Source organism: Hylobates moloch, unplaced genomic scaffold (assembly GCF_009828535.3).
Source record: "Hylobates moloch isolate HMO894 unplaced genomic scaffold, HMol_V3 SCAFFOLD_3, whole genome shotgun sequence".
Taxonomy (NCBI): Eukaryota; Metazoa; Chordata; class Mammalia; order Primates; family Hylobatidae; genus Hylobates; species Hylobates moloch.
This window is the reverse complement of record NW_026652278.1, coordinates 13,944,852-13,961,669: the sequence shown is the minus strand read 5'-3', so window position 1 is coordinate 13,961,669 and position 16,818 is coordinate 13,944,852. Positions and strand designations below refer to the sequence as shown.

The 16,818-nt window shown below is 46.0% G+C and overlaps 1 protein-coding gene across 4 annotated transcripts in view; it reads right to left on the bottom strand.

Annotated features, from left to right (window-relative positions):
- The window catches only part of RGS10 (regulator of G protein signaling 10), a 42,777-nt gene that overhangs the window by 24,738 nt on the left and 1,221 nt on the right, over window positions 1-16,818 (bottom strand). For 2 of the 4 annotated variants that reach the window (XM_032176470.2, XM_058435747.1), the window contains exons 2-3: window positions 2,332-2,450; window positions 1,055-1,141 (exon numbers count right to left, since the gene is read on the bottom strand). In XM_032176470.2, the coding sequence (XP_032032361.1) occupies window positions 1,055-1,141; window positions 2,332-2,450 (206 nt within the window). Of the gene's footprint in view, window positions 1-1,054; window positions 1,142-2,331; window positions 2,451-7,303; window positions 7,342-11,804; window positions 11,928-16,818 lie in introns of those variants that run through there. The other 2 variants (XM_032176480.2, XM_058435746.1) reach the window with 2 other exon arrangements.

Sequence of the window (16,818 nt, the reverse complement as noted above, 5' to 3'; positions counted from 1 at the left end):
AGCTTTTGGACATGAAGTCTCAAAAACTGGCAACTCACAAGCCTCATCTGCCCGTGGGTATGTTTTGTTTGGCAGGCAAGGTTTAAAATTTTTTTAAAATTAGTTCCAACATTTAAAAATCATCTGGTTTCACATAAGGATCCAAATGTCCAGCTTCTTTAGAAAAACAGGCAGCACTAGGTGGAATATAAGACATGCCTTGGGAAGAAAGGCCACCAGGGTCCCAGGGCAAGCAAAGATCTAGGAGATCACCGTCAGTAAGTTGGTGGAGACAGAACCTGAGGCAGGGGAAGCCCAGACAGCCACAGGCCCTAAACCACCAGCCGCAGCCTGGGCAGGCAGACAGAATGTCCTTAGCTGGCCCCAGTCCCCAACACTCCCTCCAGCCTCACACCAGAAGCCTCCTTCATTCACATGACTTACTAGCTCCTGCAGGCATTTAGCCAGCAGCCTCTTAGAAAGATACAGGGCCAGGCCTCATAAACCCACCCAGGGCACAGGCCTCCTTCCCCATAATCTCATCTACCCTCCCTTATACCCAACCAGCTGACACTGGGAATGAAGGCAAAGAGGATGCATCTACCCAGGAGAACAATCAGAGGCTTTCTCCGCAGGATGCTCGCCAACTATGGGATGCTCAGTACGATACATTGAATAATTGACAATCCCTCTGATGCACCTTGTGCTTTTATCATTACACATCTGCGTATCGTTTTACCATGTCCAAAATGCTAACATGTCAAAATCTGGGGGAAACATCCTCATAACTTATTCATGAAGAAAAAATTCTACGCAATGAGAAACTCTAAATGACATAAATTGTTATTTTTATTTTAAATATCGGTCCATTTGAACAGCTCCATTTAAAAATGGATTAACTTACCCTTTAAAAAATAATTAATATTTGATCAACACAGGATACCTAATCTGAAGCTTAAATCTTCCCCCAAAACTAATATGAATCAGGTTTCTTTAGGCAACTTCAGAATCTATTGGAAAGGCAGTTGTAACTTTATAAGGAAAGGGAAAAAAATTATCAGAGTGGAGGAAATACCTGCGTCTTATCTTGCATTTTCTTAAAATCTTCGCATGCTAGCCAAAACAAAACATTTTCTTCACTGAATTCCTTTTTTAAAAATTCCTGTGGATACAAAGAAAAAGAGTCACATAGTATTCTACTGTAAAAAAAAATAAAACAAATGGCATTTCCCTTCAAAGACTGATTTGGCAAAATTCAACAGAGGAGCATGTTTCAGTTACTCTTCGAAAACTCCACTCTGAAAAACAAATGAGTATGTTTCATGTTAAAGCTATAATTTCATATGCATTTGACCTTAATGGTTTTGACATTGTAAAGAAGAGTACAAATGAAGCAGGAATGTACTCATATTTCTAAGCTGACAATAAATTACCAAAAAGTAAATTAAAGTGGAAGATATATTGGTTCCTTCCAGACAGTGTTTAAACAAAGTACATTCCTCTAAAATCAGGCTCTTTTTTTTTTAAACAAAAGAAAAGAAAACACATTAAGTATGTCTAAAGATACCACGATACAAACTATTTTAAGTTGGAGGTATGTGCGTTTTCTTATGGCCGATCTTGGGCAGTCCATGGCACAGCCAGCTACTCTGCTGTGCAGAGACCTCTTGAGTTGCAAACACTGCTCACAGTGGCCTGGCGACCAGGAACTAGAAGCCTAGTACCACCTGCCACTCCCTCCCTGGGAGCTCCAACAGTCACCAACTGCATGAGGACTCATCCTATTCCTGACCCAAGACTTAAAGACAGAAGTAACCAGGACTCATTCTTGAAATTCACATGTGGTCCTCCATCTGGCACCGGGGGCTTCTGCTGGTCAGAAAAGCTATTTCTAGATGGGATCAACAGTTTCCCATGCATTAGCCCTGCTCTCGGAGGTCCCTTCGCCAAGTTTGCATTGCCAGCCTCTCTCACTCTGTCAACAATGCATTCTGAGAATCCCCCAAGCACGAGAGAACAAGCCTTCACATCAGAGAGACCCAGAGCTGGGAATTCCTCATACAGACTCCACCAATAGACACGGTATCTTCTCTCTCCTCCCACCCTGTACCCCTCCCACCTCACTACACAAAAACCAGAAACAGGCTGCCCATCTGTGACAGCGTTGCCAACATAGTCATGACAGATGAGAAAGTCTCACCCTCAAGCTGGGATAGACAGTACCGAGCTCTCAAGCTGGCATAGAGAGGGCTACGCTGATAGACAATGTTGAACTGGCCTATCTCTGCCCTGTGTGCATCTGAACTTCTGCACACACTGCATCCATCCCGATTAACAATGAAAAAGACAAACCCTAAATCTTTTCACGCCTTCTGGGTCTTCCAGCAGATTCTCCAGGGATGCCGCCCATTTGGCTGTGCTCTTGAGGCTCTGGTGGCTGCTGCTGGAACTGCCATCGCTGTCATGGATGTCTGCAAAGCAAAGTTCAGACTGCGTATGTGGTCCAAAGACACTGTCATTTTAAGAAATCTGCATGCAATGGTCAGCACTGTCATCAACATCTCGGCTGACATACACCGAGTTATGTGTTAGGCTCTGTTCCAGGTGTTTAACATGATGGACTCATTCTTGTCACACAACCCTGGAAGGCAGGCACTACTATTTCCTCCATTTTACAGATGGGGGTAAACTGAGGCTCAGAGGGATGAAGGGACCTGCCGTTTCCCACCAAATCCGTCCCCTACTTGTGTCCACTGGCCAATTTGGAGGCAGCCCTCAAGTCACACTCCAACCCTCCTCCCAGAGAACCTTGATTCAGCAGCAACTGCTTCCCCATGGCGCTTTGTGCACAGACTTACAATTACGGTGCTGTGTTGTGACTATTCACATGACTGACTCGCACTAGTCTGATGGCTCCTATATGTCCTCATCTTGTATCTCCAGCACCTAGCTCATTACCCGGCACAGAGATTAAAAAACTCATTGCAGGACAGGACTCACGTGATGGTGCAAAATGTCAAGAGGGTTGCCAGAATACCCAGGCATCAAGATAAATGTCATTTCAGGCAATAGCTTTGTTTGTTTGTTTGTTTGTTTGTTTTTGACAGAGTCACTCTATTGCCCAGTCTGGAGTGCACAATCTCGGCTCACTGCAACCTCTGCCTCCCAGATTCAAGCAATTCTCCTGCCTCAGCCTCCCGAGTAGGTGGGATTATAGGTGATTGCCACCACACCCAGCTAATTTTTGTATTCTTAATAGAGACAGGGTTTTACCATGTTGGCCAGGCTGGTCTTGAACTCTTGACCTCAGGTGATCCACCCAACTCAGCCTCCCAAAGTGCTGGGATTACAGGCATGAGCCACCGCGCCCCGTTCCTCAGGCAATACTTTTTCAAAAAATCAAAATTTATACTAAAAAATCCATGATGAACAAAATACCCAAATTTCAAATAAAGACAAGATCGGTTATGCTGATTTTTCCATTTGCTTCAGGGTCCAATATGGCTCAGCATCACACTGTTATTTTTCCTGACTTTATTTAAACTTCGGACATTTTGTTCATCACGGATGTTTTTGCATTAATTTTGATCTTTTAAAACACTGCATTAAATATCATTTATAGGCTGAGTGCAGTGGCTCACACCTGTAATCCCAGCACTTTGGGAGGCCAAGGCAGGCAGATCACCAGAGGTCAGGAGTGAAACCTCATCTCTACTAAAAATACAAAAATTAGTTGGGTGTGGTGGCATGCACCTGTCATCCCAGCTCCTTGAGAGGCTGAGGCAGGAGAAACGCTTGAACCCAGGAAGCGGAGGTTGCAGTGAGCCAAGATCACACCACTGCACTCCAGCCTGGGTGACAGAGCAAGATTCCATCTAAAAATAATGATAATAAATAAATAAATAAATATCCTTTATCCTGATGCCTGAGGTTTTTGGCAAACCTCTTACATTTTGGTGCACAGAGAAAATGGATGAAAACTCTTTGCATCTGCACATCTTCCACTGTACTCTCTGACTCACGACACTGAGAAGTCTCCTGGGAGGAACAGGGAATCTCCAAATAACACACTTCGGCCACTTGCCTGTAGGAGGAGGGAACAATGAAAGCATGCTTCATTCTATGGCATGTGATCCCTTCCTGGAGTCAAGGAAGAACCATGGAATGTCACTTCAGATGGGGCCAGGTTCAAAACCCAGTTTCCTGGCCGGGCACAGTGGCTCACGCCTGTAATCCTAGCACTTTAGGGGACTGAGGCGGGTGGATCACTTGAGGTCAGGAGTTCAAGACCAGCCTGGCCAACATGGTGAACCCCCGTCTGTACTAAAAATAAAAAAAATTAGCCAGGTGTGGTGGTGGGTGCCTGTAGTCCCAGCTACTTGGGAGGCTGAGGCAGGGGAATCATTTGAACCTGGGAGGCGGAGGTTGCAGTGAGCCAAGATGGTGCCACTGCACTCCAGTCTGGGTGACAAGAGCGAAACTCTGACTCAAATGAAACAAAATAAAACAAAACAAAAAACCCAGTTTCCGCAATTCAAAACTATAGGTTCTTGGGCAAAATTCTTGTGTATATCTGAAAATCGTCCCCCATCTCTTGGGTTATCATAAGGATTCAAAAGTGGAAGCACATCAGGCACCTAGCAGCACGCCTGGGACACGGTAGATGCTCAACAAATGTAAGCTCCTTTCTCCCCGTCCCTAAAATAACCAACTATCAAGCAAACTACTTCTATAACTAACACTTTTTTCCCATTGACGTTTTTTTTTTCCAAAGCTAGAGACATGTTTCTATAAAAAAAAGTTCATATCTAGGAGAAAATAAACTTTTAATTAAGAAATCAGCAAGGCCGGGCGAGGTGGCTCACTCCTGTAATCCCAGCACTTTGGGAGGCCGAGGCAGGCAGATCACAAGGTCAAGAGATCGAGACCATCATGGCCAACATGGTGAAACCCCGTCTCTACTAAAAATACAAAAATTTGCCAGGCGTGGTGGTGGATGTCTATAATCCCAGCTATTAGGGAGGCTAAGGCAGGAGAATTGCTTGAACCCGGGAGGCAGAGGTTGCAGTGAGCTGAGATTGCACCACTGCACTCCAGCCTGGTGACAGAGCAAGACTCCAGCTCATTAAATAAATAAATAAATAAATAAATAAATAAATAAATAAATCAGCAAAGCAAATCACTTCTAAGTGATATATTTTTTTAAATAAAGTCTCATAAATATTAATTCCTGCAAACAGCTAGGGGGCCACACAGCTAAAAATGGTTTTGGAGAAAATCTGTATCAGAGCACACCGGACTTACTTAATAGTAACAGCTCCTGTGATCTCTGATGTTCTTTGGGGGGTCAAAATACATGTTGATTTCTTGATCCCCTGGGACTCCGAATCCAAGCACCTGAGGAAACTACCAGGATTTTAGACATTCACCAGATGACACGAGCTAAATTAGAACCAGGCCAGCTGGGCACAGTGGCTCACACCTGTAATCCAACACCTTGGGAGGCTGAGAGAGGAGGATGGCTTGATCTCAGGAGTTCACGACCAGTCTGAGCAACATACTGGCACCCCATCTCTATAAAATATTTAAAAACTAGGCTGGGCGTGGTGGTTCACACCTATGACCCCAGCACTTTGGGAGGCCCAGGTGGGCAGATTACTCAAGCTCAGGTGTTTGAGACCAGCCTGGGCAACATAGTGAAATCCTGTGTGTACAAAAAATACAAAACTTAGCTGGGCATAGTGGCATGTGCCTTTAGTCCCAGCTATTTGACAGACTGAGGCGGGAGGAGAGCTTGAGTCCAGGAGTTCAAGGCTGCAGTGATCCATGATTGGGCCACTGTACTCCAGCCTGGATGACAGAGCGAGACCCTGTCTCAATCAATCAATCAATCATCAATAAAGCAGAAACCCAGAAACCCAGCAGGGACCATGCTTCAATGCTCATTGGCAATAGAGTACGTAAGAGAATTATTTGGGACAAATCCTTTCCTCTAACCATGAAGGAAACTCACTTAAACACATCACCAAATGGAGCCGATGCTTTTCTAAAGTGACCCTCCAGTTCGTGGATATTAAATTAGTTCCCCGTTCTCTTTGTAAATGCTGCAGTGGCAAGCTCCTGAACATTGAGTTTCTTTCCAACAAAGTATAAATCCAATTAAAAGATCATTATTACAAGATATTTCTGCAGCAGGGTTCATTCTGCCAAGCATTCCACCAATTTACTCTTCTGCTCTTTGCCCAGAGAATACAGTTTGACAGTTTGCTCCATTTCCCCAGCAGATCTTCTCTTAAGTAAATAAATCTAGAGACACAAGTTCACTGTTCCAGGAACAATCTAGGCAGCTGCAAATTTCTCTTGCCATGGCAGAACCATTTTGGCCATAAGTTTTCAACCTTGCTCTGAAAGGATTCCAAAACTCTTGACATTCTTTTCCATAATAAACCAGACCATGTTTGGGTTTTCACTGCCACGCTGTCTTGCACATAAATACACACAGTAGATTACCATTTAGCCAACAGAGTGTCTGAGAGTTAAAAGAGTTGACCTCACTGTTAGACAATTGCCAACCCCCACCCTTTATTTCATACTCTAATCATTTTTGCATATTAGGGTTATATGTCTGTTTTCATTTGAACAAAAAGTTTTACAACTCAAAGCACACTAATGCGGTCCAGCCCCACCTCCCCCACCACCTCATTTTATAGACTGGGAAGCAAAAAATCCAGAAGATAAAATGACCTATCCAAGGTGATGCAGCTGATGAATCACTGGACAGACCCCATACTGGGACCTATATGGGAGGTCAGCTGTCCTCACCAGGGCCATGTCTGCAGAATCCCAGGGCTCCTGGGAACACAGTTAGAAAACCGATGGGCCCTTCCATTCCATTGTCTCCCCGGCTAACATCTCCCTTATATCACATGTCATGAAATACGTTAACAATGGACACTATTACAGAAGAGCATGGAATTTCCAGGGACGGCTCAGCAAGTGCGCCAAGATGGAGCTGCTCTTTATAGCCGTGGGTACTGGTTTTCTGGCTATGGTGCTGTAGATAAAGAGAAATTCCTTCTTGCCTTTTTGCCCACCTTCTGTCCCCATAAGTGGAATAGAAGATCCTTCTATCTGAGATACCCGCTCTCTATCTGTCATAAGTTTTTATTTTCTCCAAAAATGTTGGTTTGAATTTTTCTAAGACTTCCTGATTGTCTTTCGAGTTTAAGGCTTTTGGCTATGGCACCCCACCCTTTTAAAATCCATGTGACTGATATCAGTATAGACAGATCTCGATGAGACAGCGTTTGCAAACTCCACTCACCGAGTGGCATCTCTCTTTTCCAAGTCACTATCCGCAGCCTCCAATATGACTGAGCAGACAGGGATGGCCCTTAGGCTGAGGGCACTTCTGCAACTCAGGGTCCCCTGCTCAAGGGACACACTAAGTAATGAATTCCTAAGCCATCTCAGCTCAGTTACGACCCGTGGGCACGGTGGCGCATGCCTGTAATACCAGCACTTTGGGAGGCCAAGGCAGGCAGATTGCTTGAGCTCAGGAGTTCAAGACCAGCCTGGGCAACATGGTGAAATCCCATCTCCACAAAAAATACAAAAATTAGGCCAGGCGTGGTGACTCACACCAGCATTTTGGGAGGATGAGGTGGGCAGATCACAAAGTCAGGAGTTCGAGATCAGCCTGGCCAACATGGTGAAACCCTGTCTCTACTAAAGATACAAAAAATTAGGGCCGGGCGCGGTGGCTCACGCTTGTAATCCCAGCACTTTGGGAGGCCGAGGCGGGCGGATCATGAGGTCAGGAGATCGAGACCACGGTGAAACCCCGTCTCTACTAAAAATACAAAAAAATAGCCGGGCGTGGTGGCGGGCGCCTGTAGTCCCAGCTACTTGGAATGGGCCGGGCGCGGTGGCTCACGCTTGTAATCCCAGCACTTTGGGAGGCCGAGGCGGGCGGATCATGAGGTCAGGAGATCGAGACCACGGTGAAACCCCGTCTCTACTAAAAATACAAAAAATAGCCGGGCGTGGTGGCGGGCGCCTGTAGTCCCAGCTACTTGGAGAGGCTGAGGCAGGAGAATGGCGTGAACCCGCGAGGCAGAGCTTGCAGTGAGCCGAGATCGTGCCACTGCACTCCAGCCTGGGTGACAAGGCAAGACTCTGTCTCAAACAAAACAAAATAAAACAAAAACAAACAAACAAAAAAACACAAAAATTAACTGGTCATGGTGGTGTGGGCCTGTAGGCCCAGCTATTCAGGAGGCTGAGGTGGAAGGATCACTCGAGCCCAGGAAGCAGAAACTACAGTGAGCCGATATTGCACCACTGCTCTCCAGCCTGGGTGACAGAGCCAGACGCTGTCTCAAAAAAAAAAAAAAAAAAAAAAAAAAAAAAAAAAAAAAAAAAAAAAAAAAAAAAAAAAAAAAAATCATAAAAAAAGAAAAGAGGCTGGGCGCAGTGGCTCACGCCTATAATCCCAGCACTTTAGGAGGCTGAGGCAGACAGATCACGAGGTCAGTTCAAAACCTGCCTGGCCAACATGGAATACAAAAATTAGCCGGGCGTGGTGGTACGCGCCTGTAATCCTAGCTACTCAGGAGGCTGAGGCAGGAGAATTGCTTGAACCCGGGAGGTGGAGGTTGCAGTGAGCTGAGATTGCACCACTGCACTCCAGCCTGGGTGACAGAGAGAGACTCCGTCTTAGGGAAAAAAAGTTTAAAAAAAAAAGAAAAAAATGTTAACAACCAAGGGGGAAGGGGAAGCAAGTTAAAGTAAGTAAGTACATACATACATACATACATACATACATACATACATACATACATAATAAATGTTACAACCAGTCCAGTAATATTAGAAGAAATAAATACTCCTTCTCAATAGCAAAACAGGTTTACCTTTGAACTTAAGAATAAAGCAAAACGAAGATTTCCCAGCTGCCCAACTTCTGGTACCTGGATCCACAAAGTTCCAATATTCTTCTATCCCTTTTCATTGATAAAAGTTTCCGTTTCAGACAGATTACACAAGAAAGCAAGACTGACATGAATGGGTGGAAAAAATGTCAAGCATGTTCTCCAGCAGCTTCACGATCTCTCCAGCTAGGGAAGACCTGCTTGTGATATGTGTTTGTTGCAATTTTATCATGCTGTTTTATTTTTGTTGTCACTGTTTACTTCAGCTGTAAAACATTTTTGCAATGAATAAAATTTTTTGGTGTTTCGTTTTGTTTTCTTGGCTCCTGGGCTCTTTAAATCATTTTAGATCTTCAAATTTTTTGCATGCAAAATACATATTTTTCAGCAAATTTATTTTCAGACTAATCTGTCATTAGCTAATAATAATGGTTAATACTTGAAATGGGCCAGGCATGGTGGCTCACACTTATAATCCCAGCACTTTGGGAGGCCGAGGTGGATGGATCACTTGAGGCCAGGTATTCAAGACCAGCCTGGGCAACATGGCAAAACCACATCTCTACAAAAAATACAAAAATTAGCCGGGTATGGTGGTGCACTCCTGTAATCCCAGCTACTTGGGAGGCTGAGACAGGAGAATCACTTGAACCCGGGAGGCAGAGGTTGCAGTGAGCTGAGCTCACACCACTGCACTCCAGCCTGGGCAACAAAACAAGAATCTGTCTTTAAAAAAAAAAAAAAAAAGGCCAGGCGCTGTGACTCATGCCTGTAATCCCAACACTTTGGGAGGCTGAGGCAGGCAGATCATGAGGTCAGGAGTTCAAGACCAGCCTGACCAATATGATGAAACCCTGTCTCTACTAAAATTACAAAAATTAGCCAGGTGTGGTGGCACGTGCCTATAGTCTCGGCTACTCAGGAGGCTGAGGCAGAAGAATTGCTTGAACCCGGGAGGCGGAGGTTGCAGCAAGCCGAGATTGTGCCACTACACTCCAGCCTGGGTGACAGAGCGAGACTCTGTCTCAAAAAAAAAGTTGGCATGGTGCCTCACGCCTGTAATCCCAGCACTTTGGGAGGCCGAGGCAGGCAGATCACGAGGTCAAGAGATCGAAACCATCCTGGCCAACATGATGAAACCCCATCTATACTAAAAATACAAAAAGTTAGCCAGGTGTGGTGGTGCACGCCTGTAGTTCCAGCTACTTGGGAGGCTGAAGCAGGAGGATTGCATGAACCCGGGAGGTGGAGGTTGCAGTGAGCCGAGATCAAGCCACTGCACTCCAGCCTGATGACAGAGCAAGACTCTGTCTCAAAAAAATAAAAAGAAAAACTTGCAAATGATTTACAATGTGCTGGGTACTGTTCCAAGCTTTTACCTGAATTAAATCATTCAGTTCTCACGATAACCTACTGACGTGGTTAGTATTATTTCCACTTTGCAGATAAAGAAACTGAGGCACAGTAACTTACGAGGGTCCCAGCTAGAAAATGGGAAATCACGGCCCAAACCCAGGTACTCCTGCTCCAGAGTACACGCTCTTTACCAAAGCCTCTACTGACATTTTTAGTTTTTATATCTGCTGATCTTTATACTCACAGAGACCAGAACACAACAGCCTTTAAGAGACCAAGAACAATCACACTTTGGGGGAAAAACAGAAAACTAGGTAAGAGTCCAATCCATGCAGAAAAAACAAACAAACAAAAAAAACTGGTCACATAAGACCAGGTGGAATCATCTAGCACACAAACACAATGTATATGCATTTTTCATTTATGCTTATGCTGTCCTATGTGGCTTCTGGCATCAGTAAAAGCCATTATTTCAAGGATGGGTGAAGCATCACAGTGCAGATGGCTGGGACTGGTTGCTTGCAGCTTATTTTATGATGCATTATTTATAGATGCTATGATGTCATATCTAACAGAGACCTTCTCCAGACATTAATTCCTTGGAAATCCATACTCAAAAGGCATCTGTGACACTCATCAGAGATGAACGCTCACAGCATGGATTTCTGCTGTTAATTTGCAGGAAGGTCTGTGTAATTATCCTGCATAGACAATTTCTCCAAGTCAAATAATATTTTAGTAATATCTCACTATCCAGTTTCCTCAACAGCAGAGTCAACTTACATCCTCAGAAGGTTTGTCCTAAGTACTCCCCCAAACTCACAGGCTATTAAACATTCAAGTCCAGGAAAAGGCAGAGATATTAACCCTAAATTCCAAAGTGGCTTGGTACAACTCACATGCACAGGCCTGCACACACACACTGTACTCCTTTAAAATACTCTACTTTGTAATGAAGTTTCAAAGAAAGTACACACCCCACAAAACTTATTTAAAACCTCTTGTCACCTATACCACATCAAGTGTATTACATTTTTTAAAAAGTCCTCCCAATTTAGAATCAGAGAGTCATTTTGTTACAACTGGTGATCTGTGTAAGGCTCCAGAGAAACTGGGTCACGGAAACATCGTATCTAAATATTACTTAAGTGTTTATCGGCTCCAGTATCTAGCTGCTGAGAATAACTACCCCGCCTGCATGCAATTCCCCTGCCGGGGAGATCTGATTGAACTGCAGTTAGCAGGAAATAACATCAAAAGTGAAGCAAGTTTTTCAATAATCATAGTAATAGCCAGCATCCAAGTCAGGAGCAGGAAAGCAGGTGGCAGAGGGTTGGCTCCACTCAGAAAGGGCATCGTGGCGTTTTCACACGCGGGTTTGGGCCTCACAGAAAGCCAGGTGCTCCTACTGGCCCTTCCAAAGTCACCTGTGCACCTCTGTGTCCTCACAGCACACTCTTCCCAGCCCCTGCCCCGCCCAGGGCCAAGACGACAGGCGAACTGTGGACATGGAAAGGGGTGGGGGCGATTCCTTACGTTCCATGCTCTGGGGTCCACCTGAGAAGTTCCACGCAGACCAACAATCCACTGCCTTCCCAGAGACGCCTTGTGTGAGAAAGGCAGAGACTGGAGGGCTCCCGGGCACCCTTGGGTCCGAAGAAAAAAGAAGCCTCAACATCCTCTTTTAAGTGGACTAAACAACAGATGGCCACTGGTTTCCAGTTTCTACCAGAGGGAAGGAAATAAGAACGCCAAACTGTTATTTGTAGCCTCCCTAGACTCTCCACTTTCTAGGCAAAGGCCAGAAAAAAGAAAATGGCCCAGCAGCCCTAACCTGAAAACAAAGACCCTGTCATCGATTTTCTCCACTTCCAGAAGCCCCTGTGTGTCCTCTGGGGCCTGACATTTCTGCATAAAGCTGCCCTCACTCTCCTACTCTGCCTCAATCTGTCCCGCACCCTCCCTCAAGGCAAAGTAAATGACTTTTTCCTCCAGGGTCAGTCAGGTGGATGGTGCATTTCTTGCAAGCAAGGGCTGCGTCTTCCTCAGGGTCCGCATGATGTCTGGCACTCAAGTATATATTTTATAGTGATAAATATTTTCTAAGGAATGAGCAAAGCCAGGCACCAGGCTAAGGGTAGAGGGCACAGAAAGAGAAAGGAGGACGGATAGCTATTAAAAATAGTTGAGGCCAGGTGCGGTGGCTCACGCCTGTAATCCCAGCACTTTGGGAGGCGAGGCGGGCAGATCACCTGAGGTCGGGAGTTTGAGACCAGCCTGACCAATGTGGAGAAACCTAAAAATACAACATTAGCTGGGCGTGGTGGTGCATGCATGTAATACCAGCTACTCAGGAGGATGAGGCAGGAGAATGGCTTGAACCCGGGAGGTAGATGTTGCCGTGAGCCAAGATTGCGCCATTGCACTCCAGCGTGGGCAACAAGAGTGAAACTCCATCTCAAAAAAAAAAAAAAAAAAAAAAAAGTTGACATTTACTATATCCCATCGAAACTTTGCAACAATCCCTGGAAGCTGGTTTCCTCAAAGGCCCCATTTTACAGATCAGGAAACTGAGGCACAGAGACGATACATAATTTGCTACAAAGAAGCAAGCAAGGAAGTGGATGAGCTGGGATGCAACCCCAGGTTGTCTGGAGAGAAAAACACAGAGAAAGATGCCAGAAATGAAAGGTGGGGCCCATTTTCTCACAGAACTTAAAATGAATTGAGGATAGGAGGCCAGGGGTTCCCAGGTGGCCGCCTGCCCACAGTGCCATGGGCTGGTAGGAAGTTATCTTCACTAGTCCACAAATAAACCAGAAGGAAGACTAGGAAATATTTACCAAGCGAGCTGTGCTGGTGGAGGAAGGGCAGTCTTGGGTTGCTTGTTTTGTTTTTGCTTTGAAATAGATCACTATGTTTCTCTACGTGGGGCACAGTTCAGGACATACAAAAGGGAGTGTGGTGTAATAGTCTTCCTCACACCTCTGTCCCTCAGGTGCCCAATGTCTCTCCCCAGGAGCGACAACCTCTAGAAGATTCTGTGAATCAGGACAACTCTTTACCTGAGATTATATCTTTCCTACTATTGGGGGTGTTAAAATGTCCTTTTCTGTGTGAAATGATAAAGGTGTTTGATGATGGCTTTGTTTGTTTCTAATGTCCTGACTAGAGAAAAGAAGGAAGGGAGGGAAGCAGGGAGGGAAGAAGGAAGGGAGGGAGGGAGCGAAGGAGAGAGAGATAGAGGAAGGGAGGAAAGTTGTCGGCTCCACATTCATTCTCTAAATATATTTTAGCAAAGTCGCTAAATGGTTGTTGTGTTTAGGTGGCCGTGGACTTGGGTCCAAGACTTGAATTCTCTGCCCCTTCTGAAATGGGTGCCTCCGGACAAGTCCCTGCAGAGTGGCCTCTGCAGCCCTTCAGGGAGAAATGAAACGGTTCCCTCCTGCTCAGACAAGCTGCTCTGTCAAGCACGGAGGGTGGGAGGCAGCGAGGCCTAGAAGGATGGCTCTGCTGGAGCAGGGAGACCCAGGCTTTGGGACAGGACAAAGGACACCTGGGGGAGCAAAGGCACAGAGGGAGTATTGTCCAGTCCCTCCAGGGGTAGAATAAGGAGCAGGAAAAATGGGGCTGGGAAGGACTCAGTCAGATAAGGGGTCCCCCACCAGGCAGCGGGGCAGCAAGGTGGACCTGAGGGTGCTTAGCAGGGCTCCTGACAGATGGGAACTTGCTTGGAAGGGAAATTTGTCCCCACAAGTCTGCAAGGGACTGTCTCACTCCAGCAGATGCCGCCTGACACCTCTTATCAAGGGGCCACTGCTGCTGCCTGCTGGGGCCCCCTCCGCTCCTGCTGCCACCCGCGGGCTGCTGCAGCGAAGAGCTATCTGGGGGAAGCAGAAGAAACTAGGGGGCATAAATTTAGTGCAGTTTAAGCAACTGGTTCCCAGAGCCCAGCATCCGGGGACTCACTCAACCCAGGGAAGGAAGTGACTCAGTTCACCCAGGAAGCCCTAGGAAATGGCCATGCCAGGCATCTACATTTTCTAACCACGAAGAAAGGAGACATCAAATACAAACCAGCCAACACAGAGAAAACACAGTGAGCACCTCACACCCACCAGGCTACGGGCCGCACTAGGTGGTCACCAGAGCAGGACCCAGAGGCTCAGCTGGCTCATGGGCTGACCACACCTGTAGAAAACAAGGCCCCTCAGCCGGCCCCTCTGTCCCCACAGGCCTGGGCCAGTGATATTCTGCAGAGAAAGTTGCCCCAGCTGCCAAGGCTACCCTGCTGCCAGGTTGTTAAAACAAAGACATTAAATTGCTGTGCAAACTGTCATCTTTAAATAAAACAAGCCCAGCCATAAACTTAAAACTGTTCCCAAGGGTTTAATGGGATCCTGTATGACAGGCCCGAGGGGACGGCCGAAGCCTGCCCGGCAGGGTGGGAATTCCCCTGAGAGGTCACCCCTGCGTGCAGCTGCAGGGGTAGGGAGTCGGGTGGCTTCAGCTTGGCATCTCAGATGGGCATATTTCAGTTATCAACAATGCGAGGTTGATAACTGGGCAGGGTGACTGGACAGAATCCCGTTGGGGGACCCTCACATTTCACTGGCCTGAGAATCCTCTGGGGTGCTTGTCAAAGATGCACCCTACCCTCCCACCCCACCTACAGCCCCCTAGACTGAGTCAGTGGGTCTGGGCGAGGCCTGAGAAGCTGCACTTTATCAAGGCCCTCCTGAACCCACAGGACGGGTGGAACATACTTTGAGAAACCTCAGGAAGAATCAAGAAATCCCACTCTGAACCTTGGAAGGAGGGGTTAGGAACTCAAAATCCTCCGCGGAAAGGCAGTGTCTCCAGTGAGATTTTGCTGAAAGGTAGGAAAAGTGTAAAATAGAAGGTGCTGGGGGAGGCAGAACCACAGCCAGGTCCAAATCAGGGGTCCTGCAGGAGCAGCTTCGGCTTTTGTGGAGCCTGAAGTTTATACAATTTGAGGATTCTCTTTAAGAAAAATAATTCAAAATTACAAAAAAAAAACCCATCAGTACAGGGTCCCCAAAATCACTTGGCTGTCGTCTTAGTACCTCAGCCCCCAGGCCCAAATGACCCCTTTCTCACTAGGCTTCTCCTTTTCACATGGCCGGGTGGTGACGACCAGTCAGGCAAGAACTTTTGTTATTTTCCATAATGAGGAAAGACCCTACACCTACAATTTCAAAGAAAATCAGGCTATTGGAGTCGAGGCATCCAGTACCAATCCATGATGTTTAGTGGCTGATCTTCCTTCCTTCCTTCCTTCCTTCCTTCCTTCCTTTGCTTTGGGTCTCACTCTGTCACCCAGGGTGAAGTGCAGTGGCATGATCTAAGCTCACTGCGGCCTCAACCTCCCAGGCTCAAGCCATACTCTCACTTCAGCTGTCTAAGGAGCTGGGACTACAGGCACGCACCACCATGCCTGGCTAATTTTTTAATTTTTTTGTAGAGATGGGGTTTTGCCATGTTTCCCAGGCTTATCTGGAACTCCTGAGCTGAAGCAATCCTCCTGCCTCAGCCTCCCAAAGTGCTGGGATCACAGGTGTGAGCCACTGAGCCCGGCCTGAGACTGACCTTTCTATCAGTGATGTAACCACATTTTATGAGGTTTAAAATTTATTGCCCTGAAACAATTTGTTCCCTAAAACTACCTTCAGCCTTTTTGGGGTGCAACCTGGCTACATGCAAAATCACCCCAAATCCATGTATCTCCCAGGATACAATGGTTGTATTTGTCAGTCTTCAACCCAAAAGTAATCTAAAGTAATAAGTAACGTATACAGGGCTATTCATAGCAGCTCTATTTATAACAGGAAAAAGGGAGAAAAGCTACTAATTATTACACTTTTATTATGTGCCACACATTGTACTAGGGGCTTCATGTGGTTTTGAGTATTTAATCCCATAACCCTATGAAACCCACTTTGCAGGTGGAGAAAGGTGTGCTGGAACATCAGCTCTCCTGAGTCAAAATGAAGCCTTCATTTTTAGCTTTGTTGATTTTCATGATGTAAATATCCCATCATAACTACTTTCAAGCTATCTATGGTTTACAACCAGTTCCCAAACTTTTTGAATATTTAGCAACTGGCTCTTGCAAGCCAGTTTGAGCCAGCTCCAGCACATCATTGAAACGGAGGCACAGAGAGATCAAGTAATTTGCCCAGTGTTGCTGAATGACAGAGTCAAGGTTAGAACCAAGAGTTTAATTCGAGTCCAGGCTCTGAGCAGCCCTCCACAGGCCTGTGCCAACCATAGAGAATGGTTAACATTAACACCCACAAGGGAATTCTTTGACTCACATGCAACACAAAAAGGTTTACATGACCACTAACGCTAATGGAGCACTTAGTACATGCTGGGCAACAACATAAGATCATTACAACAACCCTATGAAATCCTACATATTAAATACAATAATTTGCAAAACTTGATGGATGGGAGACAGGTTCCAATTAAGTACTTTAAAAGGCGAGTAGCTACTGTTATTCCCATTTTGCAGACCCTCATTCTG